This window comes from Pongo pygmaeus, chromosome 1 (genome assembly GCF_028885625.2).
Source record: "Pongo pygmaeus isolate AG05252 chromosome 1, NHGRI_mPonPyg2-v2.0_pri, whole genome shotgun sequence".
Lineage (NCBI taxonomy): Eukaryota > Metazoa > Chordata > Mammalia > Primates > Hominidae > Pongo > Pongo pygmaeus.
In genome coordinates, this window is record NC_072373.2 from 199477122 (window position 1) to 199501407 (window position 24286).

At 42.6% G+C, this 24286-nt stretch overlaps 2 protein-coding genes across 9 annotated transcripts in view; one reads left to right on the forward strand and one right to left on the reverse strand.

The window, feature by feature from the left end:
- The window catches only part of ZCCHC17 (zinc finger CCHC-type containing 17), a 67968-nt gene extending 44284 nt beyond the window's left edge, over positions 1-23684 (reverse strand). Inside the window, exons 1-4 of one of the 8 annotated variants that reach the window (XM_054465474.2) lie at positions 23554-23632; positions 18697-18811; positions 10429-10549; positions 1417-1474 (exon numbers count right to left, since the gene is read on the reverse strand). In XM_054465474.2, coding sequence (XP_054321449.1) covers positions 1417-1474; positions 10429-10549; positions 18697-18770 — 253 coding nt within the window. In that variant the 5' untranslated portion in view covers positions 18771-18811; positions 23554-23632. Of the gene's footprint in view, positions 1-1211; positions 1286-1416; positions 1475-10428; positions 10550-18696; positions 19938-22107 lie in introns of those variants that run through there. The other 7 variants (XM_063666655.1, XM_063666653.1, XM_054465484.2 and 4 more) reach the window with 7 other exon arrangements.
- The window catches only part of SNRNP40 (small nuclear ribonucleoprotein U5 subunit 40), a 38195-nt gene continuing 37531 nt past the window's right edge, over positions 23623-24286 (forward strand). Inside the window, exon 1 of the mRNA XM_054465463.2 lies at positions 23623-24018. Within this exon, the coding sequence (XP_054321438.1) occupies positions 23746-24018 (273 nt within the window). The 5' untranslated portion in view covers positions 23623-23745. The remainder of the gene's footprint in view (positions 24019-24286) is intronic.

A 24286-nucleotide genomic window follows, 5' to 3' on the forward strand; every position in this document is an offset into this window, starting at 1 on the left:
CAAAAGACTATATACTGCATTATTCCATTCATAAGAAATGTACAAAATAAGCAAATATACAGAGACAAAGTAGAATAATGATTGCCTAAAGCTGGGGGCATAGAAAGAATCTGGAGTGATGGCTAATGGGTACAGGGTTTCTTTTTGGGGTGACAACAATGTTCTCAAAGTAGATCGTGGTGATGGTCACAAAACTCTGAATATACCAAAGAAACCACTGAATTGTACACTTTAAGCAGGTGAAATGTGTGGTATGTGAATCATATCTCAAGTAAAACATAAGAATGTCATATAAATGGAATCATAAAGTGTATAACCTTTTGAGATTAGCTTTTTTCACTCAGTATAATTTCTGGAGATTGATCCAGGTTTTGCATGTATGAATATTTTATTCTCATTCCTTTGTATTGTTGAGTAATATCCCATTATATGAATCTACCAGTCTAAGTTACTTTTTAATCATACTGAGAATTAGTATCTTTTACTATAGTACCAAGTAATATTTTTTTATCCTGTGAGTTGTTTTTTCATATCCTTGGCACCTTTTCCTAATACCTCCTTTGTATTAGCTCTTTATCATATGTACTACAAATTCTTTTTCCCAACTTAACTCTGCATACAATGATTTTTGCAGTTAAGTTTTTAATTTTTATTTAGTGAAATATTCTCCCAGATTTTCTTCTAGTACTCTTATGGTTACCTTTTTTTAAAATGTTAAAATCTTTGATTAAACCTTATTTTAGCATAAGAAGTTAGCAAGTTGAATCTTTGGATCCACCAGCAGTGTGATATAGTAGAAAGATCCAGGGGCTAGGAATCAGAAGGATTGGGTTCTAGTCTTGGCTATGCCACTACCTAGCCAAATCACTCTGGGCAGACAACCAGTCTGTGGAACCTGCCTTTTTGGCTTAACATAGTTTTGGTAAATAAGTAAGATTATAGACTTATAACAGGATTCTCAAAAAAATGTTCAACAGATGCCTCTTTATGAAAAAACTTAAAACATTATATATATTATATATGTTTGTATCACTTGCAATCCTATTCCCATTTCATGCGCTATCTACTAGAAAACTCACACCGTCAGCCTCAGACAGAGGTAGTTTGCCCTCCCACAAATCCCGTGTCTAAAGAAGTCAAGTGATTTGCCTAGGGTCACAGGTGAAGTCTAAGGAGAAGCTGGTTTCAGAAGTAAACCCAATTAGCCATACCCCAGTCTTCCTCCTGAGTCAGAGACCACAATTCTTCTGCCCGCTAAAAATGAACTGTCATCTTGTATTCATATCTATACATTAAAAAGAAAACAAATGAATGAAAAACTACTGTCTGAAAAATGTACAGCCTATAATTAGGAGGTGGTGGGGTGTTAGCAGAGAGTAGAATCAGAGGGCTGAATTTCAAGTTATAGACTCCTACCTTGCTTCCGACAGCCTGGGATTTTGATAAAGGCCCCATAGTCTGTCACCATAGCAACCTATAAAGATGGGGGAAAAAATCAATGTCACATAAATGAGAATCTTTCTTCTGTAGCATTTAACCTAGTCTCCCCAAATTTGTACTTCATATTGACTGCCTCTGTATGCTACAAAACTGCCTAAAAATGATGCTCTGTCAAACATTCTTTCTGGGTTTTTTCGAAATTTAGACTGACAGGTATGTGTGTACACATTAAAAACACTGGGAGATCAGAGTGTTATCACACGGTGTGCTGACACTGAGGAATACCCAAATCCTATACCTAGTAAAATCACCAACGGAGTTTCATGAACAAAGGGAACATATTGATATTACCAGAGGAGTTTCATGAACAAAAGGAACAAAAAGCAAAAAACCAGGTAATAAAGTTATACTTTATATTAGCTAGGACTGAGGCCTCCAAGCCCAATACAGAGAACTTTAATAAATTTGGGATGGATCACGCAGGGCATTCCTCCCCTCATACCTGAACTTCAAATCAAACCAGAGCATACAGCCTGTTATATTTAACTCCAAGTCTGAGTCTTGGGTTTCATCAAGACAACTAGATAGAAAGCCAATACATACACATCTGACAGAGCCTGAAAAGATCTAATCAGAGAGAAAGAGTTGTCCCCCCAGTCTTCTGCAGAGTTGTCTAAGATGAAGAAGTTAGAGGCTTGATGGGTCTATGTAATAGGCAACCAATAAATGTTAGTGATGAAAGGCCCAGAACCCTTGCCAGATAAATCATTAACCTAGGCTCTAGCTCTCTCTTCCCCCTCTAGCCTACCCCATCCCCCAACCTGTGGACTGAGGGTAATGTTGTCACTATATACTGAATTTAACACTAAATGATTATTTGTAAAATATTCAATATAATCTTACATACATAAACTTTATTCTTTTCAGTGTCTTTAATTGGCTGCTTCATCTTGAGCACTGTTTCAGCTTCACCATAACTAAAACAAGGGGAGTAAATAAAACAATCCTGACTGCACTGCTATTTACTAATATATACTGAATACTCAGTATATGCAAAATAATATTCAAAATGCTTTGCATAATCCTTACGTCACTGTATGGAGTTGGTACTATTATTCCCATTCAATAGATGACAAAAAGATGCATGAAGAGATTAAGTAACTTATCAGAGGTCCAAAGCTAAATAAGTAGCAGAGCTGAGATTTGAATCCGGAGTCTTAATTACACTAGAGCTGCTCATAGGTCCCCTCTAACTATAAAATTCTAATGGCCAAAAGCAATGTGGTATCTGATATCCTATCTATTCCTAGCAACAATCCTAGAAAGCATATACAGTAGATCCTTATGTTGCAAATGAAGTGGAATAGTATAGGTGTATCTGGGTGCTGTGTCACGTGCCTGTAGTCCTAGCTACTCCAGAGGCTGAGGCTGGAGGGTGGCCTGAGGCCAGGAGTTGAATCCAGCCTGGATAACATACCAAGACCCCATCTCTAAAAAAGCTTTTTTAAAAAAATAATAATAACAGTATAGGTATAGAAAGTGAACATGCTTTGGAGTGAAAGATGTGGCTTCTAATCCTAGCTCTGCCATTTCCCACCTGTAGGATCTTGCACACAACTTGCCTTTCAGGGCCTAAGTTCTCATTTGTTCTCACTTTGCTGCTGCAGATAACAAATGATGTACATAAAGTGACTGACATAGGTATGTGGCACATAATGGACATCCAACAAAGTGTAGCTTTTCAATAATTTACAGTCTAAGACACTGAAGCACAAAAAGATTAGTGACTGGTAGGAAGGCACACAACTACTTGAGAGTTAGGGAGGCCAGGCACGGAGGCTCATGCCTGTAATCCTAGCACTTTGAAAGGGCGAGGCAGGTGGATCACCTGAGGTCAGGAGTTCGAGACCACCCTGGCCAACATGGTGAAACCCCGTCTCTAATAAAAATACAAAAATTAGCTGGGTCTGGTGGTGGGCATCTGTAATCCCAGCTACTCGGGAGGCTGAGGCAGAAAAATCACTTGAACCTGGGAAGCAGAGGTTGCAGTGAGCCAAGATGGCGCCATTGTACTCCAGCCTGGGCAACAAGAACGATACCTCGTCTCAAAGAAAAAAAAAACAAAAAAAAAGTTAGGGATAGAACCTCAGTCTCTTGACTCCCTAGTCCAGTGCCTTATACTTAACCAAATATCATCATTACTCACTTCAATGTTAGGATGGAAATAGATAAAAACTTTCATTCTCATTTTTTAATGGAGACGTCAGACGGAGCACTTGAATTAACTCTCCAAGACAAAACATGAAGAATGGGTTATGAACCAAAAGTTCTAAACTCATGTTTTATACTGATGAACATGCTATGCTGGGTTAGGAACCAGAGAGTCCCAAAGAAACAGTACAATCACACAGATACTTAAAATCAAGGCAAGGTAGAGCCAACGAAATGACTTTAGAGATTAGCTGGTCCAGTTCTACCATGTTTCAAATGAGGAACGTAGAGATCAGAGATACAAAGTGCTTACCTGAGTTTACAAAGCAATTTGTTCTTTGTAAAAGAGGGCCACATAATAAAGATAAGTCTCCCAATTTTTAATTGAAATAAAAGCAAATCGCTTCTTTCTGGACCAACTGAAGGCACTCTGGCTTTTATTCCACAGTTCTAGAAAGAGGGCTGAAAAGTCTCATACCGTGTAACAACATTATTAAAGTGCATAATCATCCAACAAACTTAAAAGTAGCATCTGGGTCAGGTGCAGTGGCTCACACCTATAATCCCAGCACTTTGGGAGGCTGAGGCAGGTAGATCACTTGAGGCCAGGAGTTCAAGACCAGCCTGGCCAACATGGTGAAACCCCATCTCTGCTAAAAATACAAAATTTAGCTGGGCATGGTGGCACATGCCTGTAATCCCAGCCACTTGGGTAGCTGAGGCACGAGAATCGTTTGAACCCAGGAGGTCATGGTTGCAGTGAGCCAAGATCATGCTACTGCACTCCAGCCTGGGTGACAGAGCAAGATTCTGTCAATAAATAAATAAGTGAATAAATAAATAAATAAATAAATAAATCTGGAAGTTAGAGCCAAATTCACCTCACTGCTGTAAATTAAGACAATCTCACTTTTCAATCCTGAAGCTCCAGTGTCACATTATGGTCTTTAGAGGTAATATAACAGACCTTAATTTGGCCTCTCCCAAAAGGAAAGGTTAATATGCTCCAGAATGGATGCGCTCAACTGTTTAGACATTGTTTCAGATTTCTAGCACCAGGTGTTTTCATCACTGTGTCTCCTAGGGTGCAGTCACACCTGCCATAGATGATCACACAGTCTGCCTGGTATCCCAAGAATAATTAGTCAAATAGCTCAGGGGAAAAAATTCAGTAACTATCTCAACTGAATTCATTAGAGCTTGGGTAAAGTAAATTTCCCATCTTCAGATTATAGGTGGCAAATGGCCTTGAAACTTGTTATCACCATAATGTAAATGAAGAATTTGAGGCTCATGGGCATAAGTTACTTGTCAAAAGTCACAAAGTTAGATAGTAGCACAGCCAAGTACAACACAGACTTTGTTTTTTACTTCTAGTCCAATGCTATTTCGACCTTACCAACATGAATCTCCCCTCAGCATTTCTTGGGCTATGGCAAGCCTAAGCCAAATCCCAAGTCTTATTGCTATGCTTGTACACCCTACCATGTATTAATATAATGCACTCTGCTACCAACATGCTTCTCAGAGGATGAGAGGATGAATACTGGCTTCTCAGCTATTTAATTACTAGGTCCCAAATCCCTGCTGAGTTCACCAAGAGAAGAGCTGGCACATGGGCTGAAACACCACCTTCTTCAAGGACAACTAGTCCTGTGAGGCTTGGGCTCCATTTTAAGCACTTATCTACTACATACAAGATACCATGTCAGGTACTGTGAAATAAAGACAACTTTAAAAAAGGGATGCCCAGTCATTTTAAATAAATTTGAAGTAGTTACCAAGACATATGAGACAATCATGGCCTCTGCTCTACAGTAACTCACAATCTAGTAGTGGAGAGAGACACATACAAGTAATAATAATACAAGACAGACCAGGATAAATGCTGTAACAGAGTTGTAACAACAAATGACCATAGAACCACCAAATTTATCTATATTCCTCCTATAACTCAATTCAGTCAAAAGAATTCTCTTGGCTGGGCGCGGTGGCTCACACCTATAATCCCAGCACTTTGGGAGGCCAAGGCAGATGGATCACTTGAGGTCAGGAGTTCGAGACCAGCCTGGTCAACATGGTGAAACCCCATCTCTACTAAAAATACAAAAATTAGCCAGGTGTGGTGGCATGCACCTGTAATCCCAGCTACTCAGGAGGTTGAGGCATGAGAATCGCTTGAACCCACTGCACTCCAGCCTGAGTGACAGAGAAGACTCCGTCTTTTAAAAAAAAAAAAAAAAGAATTCTCAAGGGTCTTTTGGTTCCTCCATACATTTATGTACAATTGGACAACCCCAGCTACAGCTTAGCAGAAAGTAAACTTGGAAAGAGGACCTGATTGAGAAGTCTAGCTTTGCCATTTATTAATCCCTGGGTGATTACTTAACTTCTGAGAAGAGTCTCCTTATCTGTCAAATAGAGTTAACAATTTCTTTGAAGAGATTCAATAAGACAGAATGTGTGAAAGTGCTAGCACAGATTAGGCTTACACCTTTTTTTTTTTTCAATTTTAATGTAACTCCTCTTCTTTGTAAATATTGGGTACTCATTAAATGTTCATTAGATGAATATTCTGAAAAGTTTCTTCTTTCCAATTTATCATATTTCTCTTTTCCTAACTCCAAGTCACTTCTAAACCATCCCTTTTCAAAATGTGCTACTAAAATAGTAAGTTAGAACTACAAAGTTCTCTCTGAACATTCCTAAAGACCATCCATCCTTGATAGTAATATATAAAACCTACACTAATTTAAGCTCCATCTCATATAAGAAAGCTGTAGGTGGCCAGGCACAGTGGCTCACGCCTGTAATCCCAGCACTTTGGGAGGCCGAGGTGGGCGGATCACCTGAGATCAGGAGTTTGAAATCAGCCTGGCCAACATGGCGAAACTCTGTCTCTACTAAAAATACAAAAAATTAGCCAGGCGTGGTGGCTGACACCTGTAGTCCCTGCTACTCTGGAGGCTGAAGCAGGAGAATCGCTTCAACCCGGGAGGCGGAGGTTGCAGTGAGCCGAGATTGCACCACTGCACTCCAGCCTGGGTGACAGAACGAGACTCTGTCAAAAAAAAAAAAAAAGAGAAAGAAAAGGAGAAGAGAAGAGAAGAGAAAAGAGCGAGCTGTAGGTTAGGATCCACTTTAGAAATCCAAGTTATTCTGTGGAGGGCAGAGTGTTCTTCCCTTTCTTTTGGGCAGCACCTGATGAGGGCTTCATGATCAGAAAAATCAGTTTCACCTCCAGTGCTACACTTCCTTCTTCTGAGCTCCGGTGCCTTACTAACCTTTGGGGATACTATGAGCCAAAAAGAAAAGGACAGAGGCTTTAAAGAGCAGAGCTGTTTGCTATGTGTTAAAATGGCATTATATGTTGTATCCTGACTATTATATTACAAGTTGGGATCAACTTAACGGAAGTCAAGAGCCACAATTATCTATAACTGACTGATAGTCACAAAGTCTGTCCTCCAAGACCTCACATTATTAGGAGGTAAAACTTTTGTCAACCATATAAAGCAAGTATGAATGCCAAGTATGAATATCAAGTATAAATGATACCATTAAAATACTATAGGCTCAGGCCAGGTGCGATGGCTCACGCCTGATCCCAGCACTTTGGGAGGCTGAGGTGGGCAGATCACTTGAGCTCAGGAGTTCAAAAGACCAGCCTGGGCAACATAGTGAGACCTTGTCTCTACAGAAAAATTAGCCAGGTGTGGTGGTGTGTGCCTGTAGTCCCAGCTACCTCGGGGGCTGAGTGGGAGGATCACTTAAAACCCAGGAGGTGGAAGTTGCAGTTAGTCAAATCACACCATTGCAGTCCAACCTGGGCAACAGAGTGAGACCTTGTCTCAAAAAAAAGAAAAAAAAAAAAAGAGGCCCAGTGTGGTGGCTCACACCTGTAATCCCAGCACTTTGGGAGGCCGAGGCGGGTGGATCACCTGAGGTCAGGAGACTAGCCTGGACAACATGGTGAACCCTGTCTCTACTAAAAGTACAAAATTTAGCTGGGTGTGGTGGCGGGCACCTGTAATCCCAGCTACTTAGGAGGCTGAGGCAGGCGAATTGCTTGAACCTGGGAGGTGGAGGTTGCAGTGAGCAGTTGCAGTGAGCTGAGATTGCACCATTGCACTCCAACCTGGGCAACAAGAGCAAAACTCCGTCTCAAAAAAACAAACAAACAAAAAAACTACATGCTCTTGTAAGACACTGAAAACAATTTTTTGGCTTTACTTTCACTTCAAGAGGAGGGAGCCAACATTAATTAATTCCTACTATGTCTCAGGCACTGTATTTTTATAGATGATAGCTTATTTAACCATCACAGTAATTCTATGGAAGAGAATTACTGTGAATAAATGGAACCTCCATTTAACAAACAAGAAAACTGAGGTTCAAAGAGATTAAGTGACACCCTAAAGGCTCACATAGTAAGCAAAAGAGCTGGGACTAGAATCCCGATTTTGTCTGGTTTCAAAGCCTCTGCTCTTGAAACAAATATGCCTTCTCTACCAAAGGTTGATAATTCATTCAGTCATCAAAAATGTATCAAGCACTTACTATTTTCTACCCATCCACCTAAGACTGAGATATACAACAAAACAGACAGAACTCAGCCCTCATGGAGCTTAGTGTCTTGTGAGGAAGACAGACATTAAACAAGTATATAATTAAATACAGTGTGAACCTATTTATTTACGATGGGTAAAAAAAATTCTGAGGAGACATTAGGGCTGAGGCCTAAAGGATGAATACAAGATAATGGGAAAGTGGGTAGTTAAAAGGAAGAGTGTCTTAGTCTGTTTGTGCTGCTATAACAAAATACCGTAGAAATTTATTTCTCACAGTTCTGGAGGCTGGGAAGTTCAAGATCAAGGTGCCAGCAGATTCTGTGTTTGATAAGGGCTCACTGTCTGCTTCCAAGATGGCGCCTTATTCCTGTGTCCTTTGGAGATGACAAATGCTGTGTCTTCACACAGCAGAAGGAATGGAGGGGCCAGGCAGCTCTCTGTAGCCTCTTCTATAAGGGCATTAATCACATTTACAAGGCAGAGCCTTCATGACTTAACCACTTCCCAAGTGATTAATACTTCTTAATACCACCTTTTTACCCCCATGTGGGGGACTAAAGTTCAACATGAACTTTGGTATTTCTCCAATATTCACTTTGAAGCCTAATCCCCAATTCAATGGTATCAAGAGGTGGGGCCTTTAGGCCCCTCATGAATGGAAGAGTGCCTCATAAAAGGGCTCAAAAGGGTGAGTTCGCTCCTTCTGTCCCTTCCGTCATGTGAGGACACAGCATTTCTTCCCTCCAGAGGATGTAGCAGGAAGGTGCCATCTTGGAAACAGAGAGTAGTCTTCACTAGACACCAAATCTGCTGACAACTTGATCTTAGATTTCCCAGCCTCCAGAACTGTGAGAAATAAATTTCTGTTCTTTATAAATTATCCAATCTCAGGTATTTTGTTATAGCAGCACAGACTAAAAAGAAAACAGCATGTGCAAAAATCCTAAAGAGAGAGCAAGAACTCAGACTGTTCAAAGCTATTGAGGCCAGTGTGTCTTGACTATGAGCAGGGTAGAACAAACAACATTGTGAGAGCACCCAGCGGCAAGCTGTGGAAGGTCCATGTCTGTATTCAATTGTAATGAGAAGCTTCTGAAGAGCCGTGAGAAAGCAACATGTCCAACCTACTTTAAAAATCTTATTCTAGGCCAAGCACAGTGGCTCATGCCTGTAACCCCAGGACTTTGGGAGGCTGAAGTGGGAGTATCACTTAAGCCCAGGAGTCTGAGACCAGCCTGGGCAACACAGTGAGACCCCAGCTCAATTTTTTAAAAATAATTAAAAAACAAAAACAAAAACAAAAATCTTATGCTAGCTGCAATGTGAAGAACAGACTGGAGAGGAGCTACGATGAAGCAGGGATCCCAGTAAAGACCAGGCAAGAGATGGAGAGTTTTAACTAATAGGGTGCCAAGGGGATAAAGAAGTACACAGACCAGAGATATAATTAGGACTTGCAAATAGACTGGAGTGGGAGGGAAAATCAAAATCAAATCAAGAAGAGAAATCAAGGATGATGGCCAGATGTGTAGTCTGGGAACCTGCAGGATAGTGGTTCTGTTTGTTGAGGTGAAAACATCTAGAAGAGAAACAATTTTTTGAGTGTCTCAGTATGTTCTGTGTTACTTTAACAGAATACCAGAGACTGGATAATTTATAAAGAAATGAAATTTATTTGGCTCATAGTTCTGGAGGCTGGAAAGTCCAAGAGCAAGGTGCCAGCATCTGGCAAGAATCTTCTTCTTGTGTCATCCAATGGTGGAAGGTAAGAGGGTAAGAAGGAGAGAAAGAAATCAAACTCACAGCCTCAAGCCTTTCAATAATTGGCATTAATCCATTCAGGAGGGTGGACCCCTCATGACCTAAATACCTCCTACTAGGCCCTACCTCCCAATGTTGATGCACTGGAGATTAAGTTTCCAAAACATGCTTTTTAGGGGACACATTCAAACCACAGCAGTGAAAAAATAAATTCATTTTAAAACATAAATTAGAGATGCTGGTATTCCAATGATGATGTCAACTACGCACTTAAATATCTGGAGCTTAGAGAAGGCACATGTGATTGCCAGATGTTCTGCTGGCCCTTCCCATTTAAGCTGTAATGCTCGAGACAGACTTAAGTGGACAGGAACATCAAACCCAGTTGTCACCCTCAGTCTATTTTAACACAAATGGTGGGTTTTCAAAGCACAAAAGAATATACCTCTCCTTGGAAAATAGTGTAGAGAGCAGGCAAGTTTTCCATGGTCTCAGGCCTTCCTGAATTCATCCTTAATATTCTATGGCTCCTCCATTTCTCTTCTATTAAAGCTAATACAAGTGTCCTGTCATAAAGAAATCAGACACCAATTAGAGAGATATCTGCATCAAAGAAATGAATATGCAGACAATCCACAGCTATTCTCTACAGAATAATACCACTAGATTTAACACCATACACTTTTATCCAAATCTCTTTTGTTTATTCTAACTGTGGGGAGTTTTGGAAACCTTGATCCTATTTCTCAACAATTGTTACTTACCCAAGGCCATTAGGCTACTAATTTTGTTGTGTCTGGTTTTTTAAATTGCTATTTTTGCTATTTTTTTTTGCCGGGGAAGAATTTTGGGGGAGGGTGGAAAAAGATGGTAAGTATGTTTGACCGGATCTCAAATAAATGGAATAACAGAAATAAAAACATTAATGGAGCACTCACTATGTCCAGGCACTGTGCTACGCACTAGACATGCAATCTCGTTTAATTCTCAAAACTCAGGCTGGGTATGGTGGCTCACACCTCTAATCCCAGCACTGTGGGAGCTGAGGTTGGATGATCTCAGGATCAGGAGTTCCAGACCAGCCTGGCCAACATGGTGAAATCCCGTCTCTACTAAAAATACAAAAATTAGCCAGGCATAGTGGCGGGAGCCTGTAGTCCCAGCTACTTGTGAGGCTGAGGCAGAAGAATCACTTGAACCTGGGAGGCAGAGGCTGCAGTGAGCTGAGATCACACCACTGCACCCCAGACTAGGGAACAGAGCGAACTCCATCTCAAAAACAAAACAAAACAATTCTCAAAACTCTTAAAATGTAAGTTCTATTACTATTATATAATACAGATGAGAGAACAAAGGCTTCCAGAAGTCAAATTACTAAGTATGTCAAAAAGCCAGGAAATGGGGAGTCAAACTGGCTGACTCCAGAGTCCATTCTCTTAACTACTATGCTAGGTATTAAATCTGAAGTGACTTCAAAGAGAAAAGGGCTTACTTTTTTTTTCTTGATAAAATTAAAACACATACACACTGTGAAAGTTCAGATAATAAAAAAATTCAGATAATACATTAATAATAAAGAAAATGAAATCATCTGTAATTCAATTTGATCTATATTCTTACAGTTTATATGCAGAAGTGGTTTTTTAATGGAATCATGAAATCATTAACATTTTCTTATTACAGCAATTCATATGCATACACAACTTTTTGTTAACACGTACCTAATAATCCATTGTTGGATGTACCAAATTCATTTAACTATTTCTGAATTATGTGAAAATGCAGATTGCAGTTCAGTAGGTCTGAGGTGTTACCTGAGATAATGCATTTTCAACCAGCTACTAGGTGACACTGATGCTGCCTAAGTAGCAAAACTTACAGCTTTGGATACCTACCTTAGAAATAATCTTGCTCAGCCTCCTGATCTTAAACAGAGGGGAAACCAGCAATCTAGCGGCTCTTAAACATGCCTCTTTACTCTGTTGGATAAATCACTGCCAAGATAAATCTAATGGTACTATCCTCAGTTCTCTTTCCTCCCAATTACACTTGACACCAGTAAGACCTGAAATTATTTTTCTTGTGTTTTCACAGGTAAATACTTTCTTCTCTCCTCAACCCCCACTGCTTCCTTTCACTTTCAGAGGATGACTTGATGTCCTGATTTTGGAAGTATTCCTGATTTACAATGACCATCCATTAAGTAGACAGCTTCACTTGAAACACAAATGAAAGAAAATCCTGTCAGGACATCCAAATCCTTGTTCTAGTATTATCCCACAGCTCAGGAACATCCCTGTCCTCAAGTTCCATAAAATAATCTTATATCCTTATAATAAACTTGCCCTTTTCTGCTTAGGTCAGCCAAAGTGTCTTTTTATTACTGTACTAAAAGTACACAGAGCTAATACAGGCAGATTTGTCAGTTCTTGAGAAATAGCTCATAAACAGGTTAATTCCAAGTTTTACATTCTGGTTAAATCCTGCCTCTTCCATTTCATAGCAATACAATCTCATCTCTAGCCTGTCCCTTCCCTCTGTCCAGTATCCCTCACCTCACATGCTACAACAGGAGTTACTAATCTATCAGGTTCTATCAGGAGACTTTTATTATCCCTCCAACACTTGAAACATATTAGTGAGGTACAGAATCCATAGGGGCACCAGCAGCTGAAACATCTAAATTAACTTCAAACATCTTAATCTATCATCTGTTCCTCTACACACAAAGGTCATAGGCCAGGTGCAGTGGCTCACGCCTGTAATCCCAGCACTTCGGGAGGCCAAGGCGGGTGGATCATCTGAGGTCAGGAGTTCGAGACCAGCCTGGCCAACATGGTGAAACCCCATCTCTACTAAAATACAAAAAATGAGCCAGGCGTGGTGGTGCACACCTGTGGTCCCAACTACTTGGGAGGCTGAGGCAGGGGAATTGCTTGAACCCAGGAGGCAGAGGTTGCAGTGAGCCAAGATTGCGCCACTGCACTCCAGCCTGATGACACAGTGAGACTCCATCTCCAAAAAAAAAAAAAAAAAAAAAAAAAAATCAGCCAGGTGTGATGGCAGGCACCTGTAATCCCAGCTACTCTGGAGGCAGAAGAATCGCTTGAACTGGTGAGGTGGAGGCTGCAGTGGGCCGAGATCGGGCCACTGCACTCCAGCCTGGGCAACACAGCAAGATTCCATCTCAAAAAAAAAAAAAAAAAAAAAGGGTCTAAAGCAGAAATGAACTTACATTGTTGCTTACAGACTTCTGCTGTGATAAGCATATAAAAAGCTAGGTTTAATGCTCCCAGATTTATACCTCCTGTAGAACAGTGGCCTAAGAAACCCCGTGCAATTCTTCAAGAAGGAAACTGGGGCCAGGTGCAGTGGCTCACAACTGTAATTCCAGCTTTGGGAAGCTAAGGCGGGAGGATCACTTGAGGCCAGGAGTTCAAGACCAGCCTGGACAACACAATGAGGCTCTATCTCTACTTTAAAAAAAAAAAAAAAAAAAAAAATCAGCCGGGCACCGTGGCTCATGCCTGTAATCCCAGCGCTTTGGGAGGCCGAGGCAGGCGGATCACAAGGTCAAGAGTTCGAGACCATCCTGGCCAACATGGTGAAACCCCGTCTCTATTAAAAATACAAAAATCAGCTAGGCGTGGTGGTGCGTACCTGTAGTCCCAGCTACTTGGGAGGCTGAGGCAGGAAAATCGCTTGAACCCAGGAGGCGGAGACTGCAGTGAGCCAAGATCGTGCCACTACAGTCTAGCCTGGTGACAGAGCGAGACTCTGTCTCAAAAAAAAAAAAAAAAAAGAAAAAAAATCAGCCAGGTGTGGTGACACCAGCCTATAATCCCAGCTACTTGGGAGGCTGAAGCAAGAGGATCGCTTGAGCCAAGGAGATCAAGGCTGCAGTGAGGTACAATCATGCCAATGCAATCCAGCCTGGGTGACACAGTGAGACCTTATCTCAAAAAACTGGCATGCATTTTTGAGGGAAAGCCTGAAATATAACAGTACAGTAGTCCTCCCATCCACAGCTGTGCTTTCCACAGTTGCAGTTACTCACAGTCTACCATGGTCCAAAAACACCAAATGAAAAATTCCAGAAATAAACAATTCACAAGCTTAAAACTGTTATGTTGTTCTTATTAGTGTGATGAAATCTTGTGCCATCCCACTCTGTTCCATCTGGGATATGAATCACCCCCTTTGTCCAGCGTATCCATGCTGCACACACTAGTCACTCAGTGTATATTAAGTGCCCATTAGTCACATAGTAGCCATCTTGGTTATCAGATTGACTGTTGAAGTATCTCTGCTTGTGTTCAAATAATCCTTTCTTTACTTAATAATGGCCACAAAGCAGAGTAGTAATGCTGGCAATTTCGGTATGCCAAAGAGAAGCTGTAAACCGCTTCCTTTAAGTGAAAGGGTGAAAGTTCTCAAGGGGAAAAAAAAATTGTATGCTAAGGTTGCTAAGATCTATAGTAAGAATGAATCTTCGATGTCTGAAATTGTGAGGAAGAAAAAAACATTCATGTTAGTTTTGCTGTTGCACCTCAAACTGCTGAAGTTATAGCCACAGTGTATGATAAGTGCTTAGTTAAGATGGAGAAGGCATTAAATTTGTGGGTAGAAAATACAAACAGAAACGTCTTCCAATTGATAGCAACTGGGTTCAGCAGTGCCCACAATTTTAGGGATCCAATGGGGGTCTTGGAATGTATCCCCCATGAACAAGGGGGTATGACTATAACAGGTTTACAATTTCAGGAAAGTAAATGGTTGTCATTTTTTAAACATGGAATATAAAACTTTTTTTCAAATTCTGTAGAAACCAAGGGTTCTATCGCGGTTACTCAGAGGCTCCTTAGTTAATCCAAATTTATTTTTAAAAAGTCAACTTCCAGGCCAGGTACAGTAGCTCACGCCTATAATCCCAGCACTTTGGAAGGCCGAGGTGGAAGGAATGCTTGAGCCCAGAAGTTCAAGGCCAGCCTGGGCAACACAACGATAGCCCATCTCTACAAAATATTAAAAAAAAAAAAAAAAAAAAGAAAGAAAAGAAAAGAAAATTATGGCCAGGCATGGTGGCTCACGCCTGTATCCCAGCACTTTAGAAGGCCAAGGTGGGTGGATCACTTGAGGTCAGGAGTTCAAGACCAGCCTGGACAACACGGTAAAACCCTATCTCTACTAAAAATACAAAAAATAAAATAAATTAGCTCGGCATAGTGGCACCTGCCTGTTGTCCCAGCTACTCAGGAGGCTGAGGCAGGAGGACCACTTGAGCCCAAGAGATGGAGGGTGCACTGAGCCGTGATCATACCACTGCACTCGTCTAGAAGACAAAATGAAACCCTGTCTCAAAAAAAAGAAATTAAAAAAAAAAAAGTCAACTCTGAAATATCTAGGTCACCACCACAAGGTCCCAGACCAATGAGGCTGCCTCTAAGTCAACCAACCAGAGGTGAGCCTCCATACCAAAGGCTGACGGAGTAGAACCCCCAAAGAAACTAGAGCTGGGAGAAGTCCCACTCAGAGCAGTTGGGTAGAAGCCTCTCCTCAGTAATTAGGCAAAGGTCAATTATTACTGATTCACAGTTAATCTCCCAACCTTATGGTGGGCCACAGTGAAAGGGGGAGTGAGTGAGAATTACTGCAAGGGTGCCTACTGTAACAATGTATTCTGCTTTGATCCGGTTTACGTATTAAAATTCTGTGTAAGATTTCACTTGGAAAAAAAAAGAGTTCTGCTACTTTTAAAGAGTATACAGCAGGGCATGGTGGCTCACGCCTGTAATCCCAGCACTTTGGGAGGCCAAGGCGGGTGGATCACGAGGTCAGGAGATCGAGACCATCCTGGCTAACACAGTGAAACCCCATCTCTACTAAAAATACAAATAATTAGCCGGGCGTGGGAGCGGGCACCTGTAATCCCAGCTACTCGGGAGGCTGAGGCAGGAGAATGGCGTGAACCTGGGAGGCAGAGCTTGCAGTGAACTGAGATCGTACCATTGTACTCCAGCCTGGGCGACAGAGCGAGAGTCCGTCTCAAAAAAAAAAATAAGAGTATATAACATTGAGCCAGGCACGGTGGCTCACACCTGTTAATACCAGCACTTTGAGAGGCCAAGGCGGGTGGATCACTAGAGCCCAGGAGTTCGAGAACAGCCTGGGCAACACGATGAAACCCCATCTCTACTAAAAATACAAAAATTAGCTGGGCGTTGTGGTGGGCACCTGTAATCCCAGCTACTCGGGAGACTGAGACAAGAGAACCACTTGAACATGGGAGGTGGAGGTTGCAGAAAGCCGAGATCATGCCACTGTAGCCCACCCTGGGCAACTCCACCCTGGGCAACAGAGACTCTGTCTCAGAAAGAAAAAAAAAAAAGAGTACATAACATTAAGATAGATACAGTCAGTCAGACAGGACCACATTCATACACTTAAAAGAGCCAGTAAGTTGACAAGGATTGAGGTACACCATTTGGAGTTGCCTTGCAATAGCTCTGAACGCAGAACAAAGCATTTTGCTTGCATGTTTTAAACAACTGTGTTATATAGGGAAGCAACAGGAGACCAATTACTAGCCATTCTCCTTCCAAAACAAGGGACAGAGCAAGGAAAGTATGGGATGGAAGTAAAGGATACAGGAGAAGAAATGGTGGCCCAGAGTGAGGTCAGAGTCTATGTTGGGTGAGGAGGAAATCCACAAAGAGAACTGCAATATAGGGAAGAGTAGGGTGATGAAAGCACACATTGGAGCAGCCCAGAATGGGTAGTCAGAGCTCGAGCATCAAGAGGTGGGGCCTGAGGATCAAAGAAGTAATGCAATGTTAATTTCATAATGTTGGTAATTACACTGTGGCTATAGAGGAGAATGTCCTTGTTTGTAGGAAAAAAAGTTTTCAGGGCTGTTGGGGTATTGGGTCAGCAATTTAACTCAAATAATTCAGAAAAATGTTATCTGTACATGCTTCCATAATTTTGTGATAGTTTCAAAAAAAATTTTTAAAGTACACATGCAACTGGGAAAAAAACCCTACACATCCTGTCCTCCTATCCCCCAAGCAATGAAAAGTTTAAAGAACAATATTAAATTGGCCAGACATTTTATAGCCTTTTTGGAACTTCATTTAATGTGTCACCTTACTGACCTGGTCAAGATTGTTGTTGTTATCATTTTCCAGCTTGTTTGGATTTAGATTTTTTTGTTACTTAAGAGTACTAATTGACTAGAACCCTAAAGAATTTAAAGGAATTTTAGTTTATCTTTAAGCTGTGCTGGAATTGTGAGCAAAGTAAGCTAACTAAAAATACTAGGATATGAACAGAGACAGAATAATGACTCCAGAGCCTGCACTGTTTGTTTTGTTTTTTGTTTTGAGGCAGGGTCTCACTCTGTTGTCCAGGCCGGAGTGCAATGGTTCAAACATGGCTCCCTGCAGCCTTGACCTCCTGGGCTCAAGCTATCCTCCCGCCTCAGCCTCCCAAGTAGCTGGGACAGAAACACACCAACGAGCTTGGCTAATTTTTTTTGGGGGGAGGGTAGAGACCGGATCTCATTATGTTGCCCAGTCTGGTCTTGAACTCCTGGCTCAAGCAATCCTCCTACCTCAGCCTCCCAAAGTGCTGAGATTACAGGCATGAGCCATGGCACCCAGCCAAGAGCCTGCATTCTTAAGCACTATACCTCAAAAAGAATTCACAATCTAATCTGGTTTGGCTTTGTGTCCTCACCCAAATTTCATCTTGAATTGTAATCCCCACTTGTTGGTGGAGGGACCTAGTGGGAGGTGACTGGATCATGGCGGTTTCCCGCGGTCTGTTCTCATGATAGTGAGGCAGTTTTCACGAGATCTGATGGCTTAAATGGGGCAGTTTCTCTTGCTCTCTCTCTCTCCTCTGACACCACATAAGACGTGCCTTGCTTCCCCTTCACCTTCCGCCATGAGTTTTAAGTTTCCTGAGGACTCCCCAGCGATTCAGAACTGTGAGTCAATTAAACCTTTCTCCTTTATAATTACCCAGTCTCAGGGAGTTCTTTAGAGCAGTGTGAAAATGGGCTAATACACGGCCTAAACCTAAATTTTGTAGAGTATAGCTCTAACACTAACTAGGTCCCAACATTAGAGGAATCAATGTGGATATCATTCATGGAAGAGCTAGGATGAGCAAGGTCTGGATCCATTCATTCAAACATGAAACCAAGCACCATTTCTTATTTGATTTTGTGTTCCTGGGATCTGGTATCCTACAAGTACTCAGTTTTTTTTAAATGAGTGAACTGGGCCTCACTATATGCCAAGCACAGGTAGAGAAAGAGGGGGGAACACATTCTGGTCTAAAGGATATAGAAGAAGGAGGAGCTAGGTCCCATTTAATATGTTGGACAGATCAACAGATGGAACACTTTCTTTTTTATTTTTTATTTTTTTTTAAGACGGAGTCTCGCTCTGTTGCCCAGGCTGGAGTGCAGTAGTGCGATCTCGACTCACTGCAACGTCTGCCTCCCGGGTTCAAGCGATTCTCTCACCTCTGCCTCCCAAGTAGCTGGGACTACAGGCATGCAACACCATGCCCGGCTAATTTGTGTACTTTTAGTAGAGACAGGGTTTCACCATGTTGGCGAGGTTGGTCTCAAACTCCTGACCTCAAGTGATCCACTCGCCTCAGCCTCCCAAAGTGTTAGGATTACAGATGTGAACCACTGTACCTGGCCAGGACACTTTCAAATGTCAAACTGGTGGTCCAACTTTTCGCCCTCCCACCAAATTCTAGAGTGACCATGTAAGATAGATGCTTCTTGCTTTCAAATTCCAGTCATGGACCTGTTGAGAAAACAGCCAAAAGCAGGAAAGAGGAATAGTAAAATGCCAGGAAAAACACAAAAGGTGAACTCAGAAAATGTAAAAACTTAAAGGAATTATGGAAATAATTAAACCTATTACTCTTATGCAACTGAAAACGAAGCCAAGTGATTTGACAAAGGCTGCTCACAGTTAGCAACATTGGTACAAGACCCCAGGATCAGCACTTATTCTACCACCTGACACTACTCTTTCAGTCAATTATTCCTAAGATCCCTTCAAAGTCTTATAATAGCTAATATTTGAGTGCTTCATATCTGCCATGTATTAATCTAAGAGCTTTACTTCTCTTAACTAATTTTTCTTTTTAAAATTTTATCTTCATGACACTCAATAATTTTCTTCTTGACTATCCCATAAAACAGGCAATTATCATTGCCATTTTAAAAATGAGGGCACAAGAGAAGCTAAGTAAACTTGCTCAAGATTGCAAAATATGAAGGACGGAGATGGGATTCAAATCCTTTTTAGGGACATTTTTTTCCTCCCTTTGTAGAATGTGGAATTCTTGTAAGCATGCCTTTGTCTTGCACACCATCATATCCTTCCTCCCCAAATCTCCAGTGCCTAGCACAGTGTAACACACATGGAAATTGTCTACTAAAATAGTGAAGTATTTAATTTTACCCCATTTAAATTGTTAATTCATCAAGACAGTATGCTATTGATTGATGTTTATATATAAGGTACTTTATAAACCTGCTTTCAATCCTTAAAACTCCTTTACAAAGCAAGTAATCCTATTTTACAGGAATGAAATAACTTGTCCAAAACCACATAGCAAGAAAGAGACAAATCTTAGGCCATTCCAAGGGCCACACACACTTGCCACGAAACCACCCTTTTTTTTCTTTTTTTTTTTGAGACGGAGTTTCGCTCTTGTCACCCACGCTAGAGTGCGACGGCGCGATCTTAGCTCATTGCAACCTCCTCCCAGGTTCAAGCGATTCTCCTGCCTCAGCCTCCCGAGTAGCTGGGATTACAGACACACACCACCATGTCCAGCTAATTTTTGTATTTTTAGTAGAGACAGGGTTTCACCATATTGGTCAGGATGGTCTCGAACTCCTGACCTAAGGTGATCCACCTGCCTCGGCCTCCCAAAGTGCTGGGATTACAGGAGTGAGCCACGGCACCCGGCCTAAACCACCCTTTTCAACACAGTCCCTGTTCTCAAAGACCTCCTAATCTGATAGGGATATCAGATATCATCATTCCAACAACACCCTAAACTCCCTTTAACTCTGTCTTTATATTTAACTATCTGGCAGTACCTCTAACCTAGCCAGGGACAGTTGCAGACAACAGAACCCACTGAAGCAGAAAGGGATGTACTGCAATAACAGACTTTGGCGAAACTTCCAGGAACAACACCTAACCCACAAAATAACACCAATTACACTGCAATGTGATAAGTGCTAAAGCAGAAGCTTGGGGGCCAGGTATGGTGGCTTATGCCTATAATCGTAGCACTCTGGGAGACCAAGGCAGCAAGATCACTTGAGGCCAGGAGTTTGAAACCAGCCTGGACAACATGGCAGGACCTTATCTCTACAAAAAATACAACAATTAGCCAGGCATGGTGGCACATACCTGTTGTCCCACCTACTGGAGAGGCTGAGGTGGGAGGATCACTGGAGCCTGGGAGGTCGAGGCTACAGTGAGCCATAATCATGCCACTGCAATCAGCCTGGGCAACAGAGTGAGACTCTGTCTCAAAACAAACAAACAAAAGTAGTAGCTAGGAAGAGAAAGAGGGTCTGGGGGAAGTAGGGAAGTTAAACAGATAACTGAGTAAGCGTTTTAGGATAAACAGAAATCCTCTAGCAGAGAATACTGTTCTTTGACCTCATTAGAACCCTGATTTATTGGCCTATATTTTCTTCCAATCTATCAGCCCTCCCCTTTTTCTTCAGTTTTCTTCCAATCCAGCTTAGACTCCATAGCCCATCATTCCAACAACACCCTAAACTCCCTTTAACTCTGTCTTTATATTTAACTCTCTGGCAGTACCTCTAACCTGGTCAGGGACAGTTGCAGACAACAGAACCCACTTAAGCAGAAAGGGATGTATTACAATAAAAGACTTTGGCAGAACTTCCAGGAACAACACCTAACCCACAAAATAACACCACCTTTGCCACAATCCAAGAAAGTTATGGCTATCACTGCAGCAAGCCACCAAACCGGGAGCTACTGACTGGAGAAATTTACTGCCATGACTGGCAGCAAAACTGGATGACTCACACCCTCCTTCTCTCCACATTTAACTCAGTTCCAAATTCAATTTTCACCTTAGGTGCAAGGGAGTCTAGAAAATGGTTTTTAGTTTTCCAGATTTTTCAGTAAGAGAAGACATATTAGAGGTTAGAATGTGTCTTGAGCAAGCGATGTCCTTGCCATACCCAGAAAGGTTTTCTCCATGCATGCACTAAACCGCTGGATATGCTGGAAAAAAAATTTTTTTTTCCCTTGCATCCTACATTTCTCTAGTAACCTCATTCTCCCACACTCCACAGTGACTTTCAAATCTTCTACAATATTCTCAAATTTCTCACAACTGGATCCTGGACAATCCCTTATCCCCATCAGTTAGCACATCCTCTCCTCCTCTTTACCATCATATCTATGAAAAACACTGTGTAGCTTCACTACCTACATTTTCTTGTCCAAATCCTTGCCTCATATCTGGCTTTTGGCCCAATCACACCAACAAAATAACTCTTGCTAAGGTTACTGTGACCTCCACGATGATAAAAGCCAAAATATGTTTTTCAATCTTCATGTTATTTAAATTCTAGAAGTTTCTATCACAAATCATTCTTTTGCTTCTGAGACATTCCTCTAGTCCTCCTTCCTTCCCTCTGTATCTCCTGTAGGTTCATTCACCTGTTCTTCACCATTAAATGTTGGAACTAGTCAAGGTTCTGACTTAGCTGACCTTACCCATACCTATGCCTCAATTCATGTATATACAAATTATGCCCAATTTTATATTCCCAACACAAATCTCTCTTCTGAGCACAAAGCTGTATTTCAAACTGCCTCTTGGATGTCATGAATGACCCCACACAATCAATCAATCAATAAAAACTGGTCTCAGCTGGGAGCAGTGGCTCAGGCCTGTAATCCCAGAATTTTGGGAGGCTGAGGCAGGTGGATCACTTGAGGCCAGGAGTTGGAGACCAGCCTGGCCAATATGGTGGAACCCCATCTCCACCAAAAATACAAAAATTGGCCAGGCACAGTGGAGGCACCTGTAACCCCAGCTACTGGGGAGCCTAAGGCAGGAGAACTGCTTGAACCTGGGAGGTGGAGGTTGCAGTGAGCCAAGATTGCACCACCACACTCCAGCCTGGGTGACAGAGCAAGAATCTGTCTCAAAAAAAAAAAAAAAAAAAACTGGTCTCTAATCATCTTCTAGTGTTCCCTATTCAGCTTGAGGGATTCCGTTATAGTGAGTGAATGGTACCACCATCTATTCAACTACATAAGCCAGAAACCTAGGAGTTACCTTTGATTCCTCTCTTCACTCCCTAAAATCAACCCATCACCAAGTCCCACCCATTTTACCTCCTATATACCTCTAGAATCTGTCCAATTCTCTGCAGTTCCACCCATATCTCAGTCCTCACTGATATCTCTGACCAGGATTACTGCATATCCTAAGTGGTCCACATACATCGACTAGGGCTTCCCCAACCCCAGTCTGTTCACACCACTGAGGCTGAGGGATCAAGCTCCCTCCTCCACCACACCCCACTGGGGGAAGACAGCTCAGTGGTATCTCATCCGTTTTAAAATAAAAGCTACAAATTCCTGCAAGGTCTGACTGCTATCACGTACAGCTTCATCTTGTACCATACTCCCTTCATTCTCTTGTACCAGCCACAATGGCTCTTTGTGCTTTTAGTCATTTTCCTCCCAAGTGCCTCAGGGCTCTTAACAAGTAGTTCTCTATGGAAGGTTCTGCCTTCACCTCTTCACCTAATTAATTACAATTCTTCCTGCAGCTACCAGCGCAAGCATCTTTTCCTCTGAAAAACCTTCCTGCTTATTTCAGGCACTCATAGCATCAGGCAGCACTAGGAGGCATTTCCATGTATTAGTGAGGTCATTGTTTAACGTTTTCCCCACCAGACTTAAACGCCCTGAGAGTAGGGACCGTGTCCAGTTCACAACGTACCCCCAACGCGCTGCTAAATAAATATCAGCAGGACGACTGAGGCAATGACCACGTTCATGGGCATGAGTCTCAAATTTCTCAACAGGACTGTGATCTGGAGAAGGAGTCGGAAATTTCCTCCATCACTGTCTCTCTCAGGGGGGCATACAGTAGGCCCTAAGCAAAAACTGCAAAATCAGTGGCAGAAACAAGTCAGCCTCCTCGGCCAAATGGGGCACCGGAGGAGGCTGGGACGCAGGCCTTTCTCCCTGGGAATGCCCGGCACAGGACTGGCCACGATGGGCACTCTTGAAGAAGGGAGCCGCAGGGTCTGGGTCTTGCCGCCAGAGACCCCAAGGCTCCGCTCCTGCCCCGAAAGGGAGCCCAGGCTACTACTTACCACAGCTGGGGACTCGGGGCCCGCCTCCCACCCCTTGCTATCAGCACCCTCAGCTGAGAAGGGCAGGTTCAGACTGCACAAGCGAGGCGTCGCCTCCAGACTCAGGCAGCCACCCACCCCGCTCTTCCTCATACGTACTAGGCGTCAGCTCCAGGTCCCCGAGTCGCGGCGCCGAACTAAACGCCGACCCCAGTCAGCCAGTGCGTTTCCACCCACAAGACCCAGCATGCCTAGGGAGGTCGCCAGCTCCGTCCACCAATCCTGGAATCGCACTCTCATGACGTCAGAAAGATATGCCCAATAACAAGAGACTATCCGAGGGCGGTGCAAATGGGAATATTGAAAGCCGATTGGTTCTTCCAAGCTGGAAGTTGTGGAGGAAAGACTAAGTCGGAACCAATTGCGTGGCGCCTGAGGGCGGCAGCGCGGTCAGTGGCGGCGCTGAAGAGACCGGTTGCCGCCATGATAGAACAGCAGAAGCGTAAGGGCCCAGAGTTGCCGCTGGTTCCAGTCAAGCGGCAGCGGCATGAGTTGCTGTTGGGAGCGGGGTCGGGCCCCGGAGCCGGGCAGCAGCAGGCGACGCCGGGAGCTTTGCTGCAAGCGGTAAGTGAAGAAGCAGGCGGCCTTTGGCCCTCAGCTCATCTTCCTTCCCAGCGCTGTATCTGGTGATCCCCGACCCTTTCCCGCATTGCGGGGGCAGAACGAGAGTTTCTACGTAGAGTTAAAACACATAAACATTGTAAAAGCTCCTCATAGCCTGCGGATGCTGCGTACGTGTTTCCCCGTTTGGCGCTTGTTTTCAGCCTCTCGACTGCCTTGAGATAGCATTAGAATTAGAGTTGAGGATCTTGGGCTCAAAACCCTGACCCGG